General features: G+C 43.5%; 1 protein-coding gene across 1 annotated transcript in view; it reads left to right on the top strand.

Moving 5' to 3' along the window:
* The window catches only part of ctnnal1 (catenin (cadherin-associated protein), alpha-like 1), a 180,128-nt gene that overhangs the window by 157,764 nt on the left and 9,887 nt on the right, over window positions 1–12,477 (top strand). Inside the window, exons 11-15 of the mRNA XM_063185972.1 lie at window positions 1,870–2,020; window positions 3,862–3,899; window positions 4,051–4,101; window positions 7,848–8,002; window positions 11,438–11,486. Of these exons, the coding sequence (XP_063042042.1) occupies window positions 1,870–2,020; window positions 3,862–3,899; window positions 4,051–4,101; window positions 7,848–8,002; window positions 11,438–11,486 (444 nt within the window). The remainder of the gene's footprint in view (window positions 1–1,869; window positions 2,021–3,861; window positions 3,900–4,050; window positions 4,102–7,847; window positions 8,003–11,437; window positions 11,487–12,477) is intronic.

Below are 12,477 nucleotides of genomic sequence, written 5' to 3'. Positions count from 1 at the left end.
GGGCAGGTGGGGGCAGGTGGGGGGTAGGCATTCAGGAGTAGAGTACGGGTGGGGTGCAGTGGCAGGGCCCCCTATACAGCTTGCCAAGATCACAATAGGGCCCCCACCACCAACACGGGAGGGGCCCTGGGCCCAGGGGCAAGTGCCCTCCTCGCCCTCCCTATAGCTCCGGCCCTGGTGGGGTGGTGTGGGGGTCGGGGGGTGCATTGAGAAGGGAGAGGGAGGGCAGGATGCGGGGGAGTGGGGGAGTGCGGGTGGGGGGGGGGGGGATGGGGGGGGGTACTAGGAAGTAGGAGGGGGCAAGGCGGGGGTTGATGGGATGACCTCTGCACAGTGCTGAGGGCGACATCTTCTGGTAATGACTGAGACCAAAAGGTTAACCGACCAATCAATAGACGCTCACACGCACACACACACACACACACACACCGGCATGAGATTGTGTTAATAATCTCTATGCCATCAATAATTAAAAGTGCTACAGGCTGTGTGAAGAAGAAAACGCAGCCAGCTGATTATGTTCTGGTGCCTGACATGTGATGATGAAGGCAGTGCTTTTCTACTGGGATGTGGTGTGGTCAGAGTTGCCAGATTGGGCTGTTTCCCGCCCAATTGGTCTGCTTAGGATGGCCGTGTGCGGGTAAAAATGGCATTTAGCAGAAAGACCCGCCTAATTTTTACCATAGAAATCAATAGAATTGGGCGGGATTTTGTGTTTCTAGGCGGGTTTTGGGCTGGAAATCATCAGCTTCATCTGGCAACCCTGGGTGTGGTGCAGCTCTAGTCTGTCCTGTGGCTGCTAACTTTGCTATCTGTGATGTGGCCATGTCATGAATAGTAGTAGCCAGGCTGTGCCCTCCTAGTGACGCAACACCTTCAGCGTTGCTAGTAGTCAGGTCAAGAGCAATGCAAGTACTGTCTGAGCTCCCGAAAAATCGGGAACTCCTCTCACTTTGTTGGGAAGCAAACAACCATTCGCAAACCAAGGGAGGCCGTTTGGGAAATGCTGTCTAGGAAATGTTCATTGTTATGCTCTTGGTCAGACCAAGTCTCGAAGAGATTTGAAAATCGATGATAATCAGGCTAGAATAGTAGAGCAAGGATGCCAAGTCGTTAGTTATCTAGACTCAGTTACAAGTCTCACCTGAGGCTGCTTAGTTAACTATTTGTTATGGGGTCATGCCACGGAGAGGAAAGATACCCTCAGAGAGAAGAGATGGCCTGTGGTGTTTCCTGGAATTGGATACAGGTCAAACCTGTGTGAAATAATGTTTGGCTTGTTTTTTATGTCTGCGTGTTGATACCTCTTTGTCCTCCCTGATACCTTGGTGCTGACCTTTGGGTTCTTCCTTGCTCTTGGATATTTTTTGGTCTTTTATGACGTTATTGATGATAGGACAGTGTGAGAGGTGGACAGGAAGTGAATGAGGAGAAAGTCGGGGAGGGGTCGTCAAATGACCCAGGCCGGGAATCGAACCCAGGTTGGCCGCATGGCAGACAAGTTGGCCACGGCAGGGCCCTCTCCTCTTCCTTTTGTCATTATGGTAACAATTTATTTTAGGGATACATCTATTAGCACTAATACATTTAATGGCCCTGTATAAGTAACTTGTAAGGCATGTACAAAGCAAAATCAAACATTTGTTAGGCATGTATTCGCAAATGTCTTCTCCATGCACAATAAGGGATTTATTACCAATTTAACCTTAGTAAGGACCTAGTAGGCCTTAGCATTTGCTTAGTACATGCCTTACAAGTTACTTATACTGGCATTAACATTGTATGTATTAGTGCTAATAGATGTATCCCTAAAATAGTGTTACCGTCATTATTTCTCGTTCCCTTTCTTTCTTGCCTCCTGTTCCTCAGATCATCTCGGCAGCACAGACGTTGGCGCTGCACCCGTCCAGTAAGATCGCCAAAGAGAACCTGGACGTGTTCTGCGAGGCCTGGGAGTCCCAGCTGTGTGACATGGCCGTGCTGCTTCGGGAGATCAACGACGTCTTCGAAGGACGCAGAGGTACAATAGGCAGAGGCGATTCTAGTGTCAGGTGGGGCCCCAAGCGAAAATGCAAAAGAATGAACATTTGAAACAAAAACACCACTACTGTAGCACAGTATGGACGGTTATTCACTATCTGGGGGCCCCAAGCGGCTGCCTGCCTTGCCTGGTGGCAAGATGCGCCTTTGACACTAGGCAGTACTCCTCCTCACAGCCCCTCTGAAGCACTCTAGGCAGAATACACTTGCATTTACATTGTATCGTTAATTTGATGATTGTCATATATTACGTACAAGGAATATTACGATTGTAAATGGAATGGTGGTAGTATTAAGCCATTGAACAGCACTAAACAGCATTCCTTAAACAGCACTAGTTTGTGCATATTCCTTCCAATTCTGGCATATTCATTCCAATAATATTCTGGTTGCAGAGCGCTATTCCACTCATGCAAATGGAATGTTCTGGAACTTACTGACAATATTCCGCTTTAAACCGGAATACTCTGTGCCTGTAACTGCAGTCAGTTATTCAGGACATGCTAGTCAATGGAGCCAAGTTGCAAGCAAGTAACTGGATTTCTTTCTGGAGTCTGAAACGATTTCACCCATAGAAAAAAGTGTCTTCAGTTCTGAGCCACTCTACCATTATTCCAGAACTGAAGAAGGACTTTGGATGAAAGGTGAAACGACATCTACAAACTACAAAAAGACACCCAGTCACTGACAGCTTACGTATCTCCTTTGACCTTGAGTGCCAGTTCAGTTGGTTCACTAGGTAGCAGATACGTTATTACAATGTACATCAGCTGTTAAGTTGTGGTTCTTTTTAGATGCATCCTAGCATCTCTATAAGAGGGTATGTTTGTCCGTCTGTCTGTCTGTCTGTCCGTCTGTCTGTTTGTCCGTCTGTCTGTCTGTCTGTCCGTCTGAAACACTTTCTTTAAATTGTAATTCACTCCTGTGTCCGCAAGGCTGCAGAGTTGGGGCCCCTCTGCATAGATGGATGCATCTTTGCCCGCTTGTCAGACTTGTTTTTCTGTATGGAAATAATAGCACTGATTATAGCACAATAGCACATAAGAATTGTGATTTCTCAACATGCCGCCATCACCATGGGGAATGACATGAATGCATTACCCCTTACTGCATTATCTGATTGAATTGCATTGTAATAGTAAACAATGGCAGACAGCGTGTAAAGAGCATAGCAGCTGCCCTCTCCACTCTGGTACAGCTTCTACTTTAAAGGGCAGAACCGGATGGTCCGCTGTGGGATGGATTGAGCAGGTGTTTTTGCTAATCAGTATCCACTCCACAGACTCCCTTCATCCCCAAAGCAATTTGGTTTTATATTGAGTCTGAGGTGATACTTCTTATATAACTTAAGGGACTGGCCTCCGTCTGCCCACCCCTAGCTACGTAGCTTTGGCTGGGCCCGGGACAAAGACATGTGAAAGGGCCCCAAACCCAATACATAGAATGTAATGAGGATCCAATTATGGGTCCCCTCTATCTCCTTGGGCCCGGGACAAGTGACCCCTTTGTCCCCCCGTGTCAGCTTCCCTGTACCTACCTACAGACTTTTTTACATCTTGCAGTGTTTAAAATCATCTATTCAGGACCAGGCTTTTCAGAGTAGGTATTTCAAATGAAGCAAGAAATATGGCTCCCTTCCTCTCACATCATATTCAGCTCAATTCCCCAGAGGAAAAAAAAAACACATTTTTATTCCCCTCGTTTTGTTGTCCGCTACGGATGAACACCTCTTCTGTTATTCAATATGAAGTATTCTGCACAGTTTTGGAAACCACTGACCTTCAGAAAGCTGATTCGCAAACTTCTCTGACTTTTTTTTAGGAGATAAGAAAGCCTACTTATCACTGCCCAGACCCGGGGTGAGTATCTTTCTCTTCTTTTTTTCTTCTTCTTTTCATCCAAACGTAAGCATATCGTATTTTTTGTTGCTTTGCATTTGTGTTGTGTCCTTGCTGCAGTGTCATCCATTACCCCCAACTCACTGTAACCACAACCTCATATCCCATACAGAAACATTCAGCCAACCTAAAGACTGCAAAAGCTGCTAAACTTGACTCTGAGGTAAACAATCCCTTATGCCCAAACCCTTTTAGATTGCATACTGTATTGTTATTGTACATTGTCACATTATGATACCTAATTTTCATGCCTCAAAAGTGTTTTTTTGTCGTATTATCTCCACCTTTGATTGCCATTTATGGCATAGAATAGATCATGCCTGGCATACACCTTATTTTAAGTCTGGCTCAATATGTAACATCATGTACTTGTATTGTACTCTATGGGCTTAGTTTATGTTAGATGTGCACAGATGTAAAACAGGCAACTAGGAGTGCGTTCGAAAATGCAACCTTGCGTCCTCCACTTGTGCTTGTGGCCTCGTACCAGGAAGTAATATGTCATGATGACATCACTGACAACAGCATTATATTTCAATCTCGCAAAAGCTCAATTTTTTCATTTTCAAACTGGATGGTGAATGAAGAATACTCCCCCAAAAGTTGTTGTGGCTAGGCTGACAGCTGGGAAACTTTATTGTTTTCTCCACGGAGGAGGGGCCAGGAGGTGGGGCCACGCCACAAGCACAAGTGGAGGATGCAAGATCGCATATTGGAACGCACCCTAGACGTCATCCATGCCTGTAGGTGCTGCACCCCTGCTGTTGCGATTACATTAGCGCGGATGTTGCTTGCAGGCTGGCTTCACTCACTTGCCCTTGTGGATCAGGCTTTTCATGCATCCATTCAATAGCCTGGTGAACCAGCGCCACCCGCTGGACGGCAAAATGTGTTGTCTACGGGTGGGTCTGGCCTCGCATAATGATTCAATGAAGCCAGAATGCCATGAATCTGGCAAACCAATTACAACGCAAAGATGTGTTTTGAATCAAAGCGGGCAGGGTTTTGAGGGAAGGTTGTTCTCCTCAACAATCTTCGGATGTATTATGCATCGAGGCCAGACTAAATTAGACATCCACATTTAGTCTGGTTTATCAGGCTATCCATTCAACACTTTCCACACCCCTCTCACAGTTCTGTCTCCACCTGTGGCTCTCTTGTGTAGCTCAGCTGATTAAACTTGATTTAGCTAATGAAGAGGAAGTATCCTTGAAGGAGAGCCAGTCAGGTGTGGCTAGAGCTAGGATGAAGTAGTCTGCACACTGTGTATTAACTCCAAAAATACTTTATTTCATTTTAACATACGGCAACGCTTAGATCCAACAGAGGGATCGAAACGTTGCCGTACGTTAAAATGAAATAAGGTATTTTTGGAATTAATACACAGCTTGCAGACCGCTTCATCACACTACCTACTATCTTTTGTCTGGCACCTGGACAACTACTTGTGGATGTGCGCACCCTTCTTCTAAACACAAAAGAGCTAGGATGAAGGACATTTTAAAAGCCATACAGAGTATCAGCTTTAAAGATTTTTTTGTGGTCTTTTGGACTTCATTTTTTTATGATAGGACAGTGAAGGGACGGGGAAGGGCCGGCAAAGGACCTGGGCCGGGAACCGAACCCGGGTCAGCCGCATGGCAGACGAGTGCCCCACTGTTTGGTCATGGCAGGGCCAGAGTATCAGTTTGAAAGCAACACTTTGTCGTTTTTGTCTTCTCCTCTAATTGGAGCAAGAAAGACAGCCCGTTCCTCCAGAATTACACAGTTTTGCAGAGTTAATGGAACATAATTCAGTTGGATGCAACTCTCTTCTAGTTGATTCGACTCTCTAAGTGCTGAATTAACATAGCAAAGTTCTCTGAGTACTTTTTATAGTCCATGGAGCATTCCTCTGTCCTGCCAAGTGCCCTGAGCACCCTCGTTTAAAGCAATTGGGCCTAATATTGAAATCACCCAACCATCAACGTAATCTGGCTTTCAAAGAGAAGTTTGACTTGTTTGTCCATTTAAGGAGGAGTTTTTTGCTGCAAACTTTTTTTTTGAGGTCGTGTTTTTTAGCAACAGGCATCCACATGGTCAGAATGACTTTCACACACACAACTTTTAAAAGGACAAAACGTCCGTAACCTGGCAACAAAAAACTTTTTTCATCATCTCCAGACTGTGTTTTTCAAATGCTCAGACTTAAAAAAGGAGAAAAAAGCACACCAGTGATGCACATTGATTTTTAAGAGTTGAAAATAAAGAGAGAGTGAAGGGTGCAGACAGCTAAATTAAGGGTCTCAGGGTGATGAAGTGCCTCAGATGTGTCAATCCTGGGTTCAGAAAGGGAAAATCAGAAAAAAACACTAACACAAATCTCATACAACTTACTATGAACCAGCTGATCATAATGATAGAGAGAGATGGGTATTGGTAAATGACCCAAGCCCTACTCAGACATAACTTTGCATGGACAACTGCCTGTGATGGGGTGCCGCAGAAATGAGGCTGATGAATAAATTATGTAATATAATACATATTTGTCTAAATTGATAAGGTAATGTTAGTCAGTGGAATCTTACATCTTCCATTTACGCACAATTATAAAATAAAGTAAATATAGGTCGCCCCAGTCAGCTGCAACTTCGAACGTAGGTCGTGTGACGTCTCCAAATGTGTTACTTTTCTAAGCTTGTGTGGTATCGGATGCGATGCCATTTTACGGCTTGTTGGTTTGGGGTGCCTTGAAATTTTTCATGTATTGAAAGGGTGCCTCGCCTAAAAAAAGGTTGAGAAACACTGATACAGTGGATGGTAAGCTAGTGTTAAAACAGTGCACCACACAATAAAAATGCAGTGTTAAGTCAGAGAGTCAATTTAACATCTTCTAGAGAGTGTTTTGTCCCAGGGTACTCTCTAAGTGTTGAATTGACACAGCCTTTAAAAAAAAAAAAATGTGCACCATGCTTACATTCATTACACCTCACCCAAAACATGATCTCAAACGAATTGCGTCTCATTTCTTACGCAAACCAAAAACTGAAATTGTGTCGCAGTTACGACACATTCTCTTTGACACACATGCGCAGTGGTCATGCAGCTGTTTGTGAGGTTAGGTTAGGTTAGGTTTAGGGAAAGTCTTGGTCAGGGCACAAATTTAAAACTCAGAAACGTGGCATTATTGACAGGTTAGGTTTAGGGATGGTTTTTGGAAGGGCACAGTTGTAAAGCTATGAAACATTGCATTACTGACAGGTTAGGTTTTTAGGGATGGTTTAGGGAAGGGCACAGCTAGACCAATCAGAAGTTACCTATGTGCTCTAGACAGCAGGGACAGCGTCAGAATATGTACGCAATCTTGGATGTTGCTTTGCGTGAGAAATGAGACGCAATGTTTCGAGATCAGGCTCAAAACAGTGCACCACACAATACAAATGCATTGGTAAGTCAGAGAGTCAATTTAACATCTTCTAGAGTGTGTTTTGTTCCAAGGTACTCACTTTTTTTGTACTGTGCACCATGCTTACATTCAGGGTGCGATTGGTCGAAGAACCAGAAGGGGGGATATGTTTCAGATTTTAAGCATTATCAATGGAGTTGATACAGCCACTGCAGTGTTAATCAATGCAGTGTTAATCATGAAGAAAAAGTGAAAAAGAAAAAGAAAAAGTGGCAATAACAACCCCCCCCCCCCCCATCACCCCCTACAAATCGCACCCTGCTTACATTCATGGGAACCACTAGTTTGCCGCCATCTCGGTACTTCACATGGTAATCAAACATTTCAAACAAGCGATTTAGGGATAGGGTTAGGGTTAGGTTTAGGGTCGCATAACATAAGCGGTAAGTACCGAAAGGGCGTCGAACTAGTGAGTCCCTTACATTCATTACACCTCTCCCCGCTATCCTCCCTGTGGCCACCAGGAGCAGACCACCTTAGCCAAGCTGGGCCTGGAGCTCCGGCTGCTGACCTCGGACGTGGACTCGGAGGTGGAGCGATGGGAGGACCAGGAGTACGACGTCTGCCGCCACAGCCAGACCATCTCCAGCATGGCCTACTCCATGTACCTCTTCACCAGGTGAAAAAAGCAACACTGCACTAAAGACCTCAGTGCACTGACTGTCAGTGCACTGACAAAAGTGCGTCATTTGAGACATAGCCAAGGTCTCCAGGACCAGAGCGATATCCCCGGGGGCTATCATCTGACTGGCCACAGGGCATAGGCGCCTAGCGCCTGACATGAATTGGCACACTAGTGGGTGAAAGTGAAAGTGAAAGAAAGTGAAAGCCCATTGGGAAACTCCAACTCCCATTGTCATTGTGTAACACAGCACCCCACAGCACACAAGTGGTCACTGCACACAGCGAAATTGCATGTATACCTCACCCGTGCAAGGGGGCAGCCCCCAATAACTCCCAAAGGAAGCAGTGAAGTGGGACGGTACCATGCTCAGGGTACCTCAGTCATGGAGGTGGATGGGGGAGAGTACTGGTTAATTACTCCCCCCACCAACCTGGCAGGCTGGGAGTCGAACCGGCAACCTTTGGGTTACAAGTCTGACGCCCTAACCGCTTACCCATGACTGCCCTATAGGTGCAGTATACGGTGTGCTACTGAGCTCTTCATGTATGCAATCCAGCCAGAGCTAGTCTTGGATCAGAGGCCTCACAGCAACTCCAGCTGACAGGTCTGGCCAATGGGCGCACTAGTGCCAAGTCACCTATGCCTCTTTTCCACTGCCGGTTTTCTGGTAGGCCTACAGCTCGACAAAGCGTGACTTGGACGCCACTTTTTGCTTTTCGAATAGGCACGACTCAGCTCAATCGTAAAGCAAAAAGTGGTGGCCAAGTTGTGCTGTGTCGAGCTATTGGCCTACCAGAAAACCGGCAGTGGAAAAGAGGCATTAGTTTGTTTTTTTTATAGATCCCCATAACCCTATCGCCCTGGACGCAAATCGTCAAATTGCAAAGGGTTTGTGTACAAATTTCCGAAATATAACTCTACATCCTTTAATTTGAACACTTGCTTTGTGCAATTAATCAAGGAAGAGTTTATATTTTTACACCGTGTTGCAGAGAGATCGTGCTAAAACTGATGAAACAAATAAGCACCATCCGGAAGTGGCAGGAAGTCAGCCATCAACACATTTTGCCATAGGGAAACTTACAAAGCATACCACGACGATCATTTAATTAAAGTTGTTTTACTTCAAGACAAAGGTATTGCCTTAAGAAACAGGTTTTACTTGCAATTTTGAAAATGTATAGCAAAATGTTGAAATTATGATCTCGTAAAAAATGCATTGAAGTGAATGGAGAAAAGGTCCAATTGTAGTAATGGACCCATATATTCACATTCCACATCAAAAATGAATAATGATCTATATTACACTCATAAATAGGTTGTTAAGCATTCGATCAGCTATGTTTTTACAGATTTTAAAAAAATACCCAACCAGGCTGTGGGAAATGTAAAATATTGTCCTGCTAAAACAAGTATAGACTAAAAAAAGTTGTAAATGCATTAAAAGTAGGGGTGGGCATAGATTCTTTTTTTTTATCTAGATTAATCTCACTGTAATAATGAAATTAATCTAGATTAATCTAGATTAATCTATATCAAAATGGCTCATTCAGAATAGGCACGCTAGCGAAATAATGCCAAAAAAAACCTTGGGGTTTCTTAAGACAGATGGTGCATTAGACCAGAGCTCATCTTTTTTTCCAAAATGCTTCAAAAACTGGTCATGTTGATACTTGGTGATGAAAAAAATATGTGTAAAGTGTGTCCAATATGTTAGGAAGCATTTACAGTTATAATATAAATAAATATATAGGCTACATTTCAAAATGAACAGCGCTATAAGTTGTAGAGGCAAATACAGATAAATCTATCAAGCATTTAGGCTATTTAAACAAAATGACCTCAACAATTCAGCATTTCTAATGGGCAGAGAGAGAGAGAGAGAGAGAGAGAGAGAGAGAGAGAGGAGAGGAGAGGAGAGAGAGAGAGAGAGAGAGAGAGAGAGAGAGAGAGAGAGAGAGAGAATCTGCCACTGACTGTAAAAAAGAGCAGCGGCTCCTTTAAGAGAGGGAGGAGCTCTGTGCGCAGTAGAAAGGCACAACAGCCCTCAGCAAAGCCAGGCTACTGGCTTTAAAGAACCTACAGCACTGGCACACGGCGATTTGGCCTAAACCTGACAGTTGTTCTCAGAGTTAGAATGCCAGAGGAGTTACAACTCGAAATGAATTCAGTTTGCAAAAAAAAAAGTCAAGCGCGACAACCGCGAGGATTATTACCTACCGTTTGACATGAGAATATCTCACTGAGTCGCAAATGTGCGCGATTGCAACACAAACATTCAGCGAGAGTAGATATTGACAGTTTCAGTTTGACAATCTTCAAAATGCATATCACACGGAATGTTTTACAATTATGGCACAGGCAAGATTTCTGGAAGTTGTTTAGGCTATGTGTTCCATGCAATGCGTGAGGAAATGTAGGCTATGTCGGGCTGGTAGCCTACTCACACACAATAATGTCTCTATGCTTCACCTCAAACAATAACGTCTCTTTAGTCTACCACTTATGAAAAAGCACTCAAACAACACCTACCACGGCAGAGGGATTAATGTTTTCAGCATGCAAACACTTCATATTTAGTAGGTCTGCTGAAGCAACAGGTGGAGAGGAGAAACGACTGGAGCGCAGTCTGAAAGCGTCTGTCAATTAAACGCTATGGTGACGTGCATACCCAAACTCCAAACCTATATTTTGAGAATAGATTAACGTGCGATATTTTCTTTATCGCGCGATAAGAGTCTCACATTATCGCAGCACGTTAACGCCGATAACGGCCCACCCCTAATTAAAAGTCATTTTTCAATGGTCATGAAATTGGATTTTTCATTTCTTTAAAGCCTGATGCATCATATATGATGCATTAAATATCTCAGTGAGCCTTAACAAAATTTTGATTTTTTTTATACATTTCTTATGAGGGACCAATATTGAAGCAAATTCCAAAAAATTAGAATTTTCTCTCATTGCTTTCATGGTTCATGTCTCACAGGGTTAATGTGATACCTCCAGTGGCACACTGTAATAGTCACTGGAATAATAGTATGGAATAATATGGAATATTATTGGAATCATAGTTACTACCATAGCACTACAATACTATGACACAACACAGGCCCTTTAGTAATGCACCACGACTTGGTCATTACCATACTCATAACAACAAATTTATGAAGTCGCGTCTTAATGGGTTAATGGGTTAAGGCAGCACCAACACAATGGCCAAGTTGGCACCTGTCAATGCCTGTTTCAGAGAGAGTGTTGATCTGCATTTTGTAATATGTTGCTCCTCAACTAGTATCGTCTTTTATTGATTGTTTTTTGTTGTTGTGCCTCATTGGTTTTATGATGGTTGTGAGGTTTTCTTGTGAGTAGCGAGGGTCTTCTAAATACAATGTATCCTCAATTTATGTTGTTTCTTTTATTCTCTAGAGGAGAGGGCCTTCTGAAAACCACACTGGACTTGTTCCACCAAGCAGAGGTGAGGCTACGACCACAATAATTATTCATCAGGAGGCATTTCTGTCATTAATGTAATTCATTTTAGTGTCTTAATTAGTAACTAACATTTTAATTTAAATTTTAGTTAATTTTAGTAATTAACTTTTTTTTAATTAACTTAACGTAGTAACTTAATTTAACTTTTTACTTTTTACTGGACTGTGCTTCCCTAACAGCTTATGGACCTAGATGACTAGAATCTATAGGCCATATTGTGTTTTGTGTGTCTTTAATGTGCGTTTACATGTGGATTGTGGAGTGGAAGTGTCATGCAAGACAAATTTCTGTGCAAACAGACAAGTTTATTTTATCTTATCTTATCTTATCTTATCTTATCTTATCTTATCTTATCTTATCTTATGAATATCATCCGGAAACAATGTTGTGCTATATTAAATGGAAATGAGGAAGTCAGTTTTTGCCTGCACATTGCCTCCTCCATCTCTGGAATCAAAATCCCATCCGGTAGGGGAGGCAGGCCGCCACATTGCTCCATCAATCCAACTGCTTTAAGACTTCACTTATTCATTCACAGGTGTCATTAAAGGGTGCCGCTGAAGTCTAATCAATATGTTATTAGCTGAAAGGAGGGAGGGGGGGTCATCATTCGTTTTGGCAGATAGGATGAAGCGAGCGGGTCTTCTGGGACCTCTTTACGTAAGTAGAGGAGGAATGAGGGAGAGGAAGTAGCAATGTAGGAATTACTGATTGCTTTTTTTGGTAATGCGGACACATCTCTCATTCTGTCTGTCTGTGTTTTTTCCGGGCTCTCCGCCGACCTTTCTCGTACGCGCGTGTGTGTGTGTGTGTGTGTGTGTGTGTGTGTGTGTGTGTGTGTGTGTGTGTGTGTGTGTGTGTGTGTGTGTGTGTGTGTGTGTGTGTGTGTGTGTGTGTGTGTGTGTGTGTGTGTGTGTGTGTGTGTGTTTTAACTGAGTGTTCAGTAGATAGCAAAGGAAGCGCTATTATATACT

Source organism: Engraulis encrasicolus, chromosome 20 (assembly GCF_034702125.1).
Source record: "Engraulis encrasicolus isolate BLACKSEA-1 chromosome 20, IST_EnEncr_1.0, whole genome shotgun sequence".
Lineage (NCBI taxonomy): Eukaryota > Metazoa > Chordata > Actinopteri > Clupeiformes > Engraulidae > Engraulis > Engraulis encrasicolus.
This window is presented reverse-complemented; position numbering and strand designations above follow the sequence as displayed.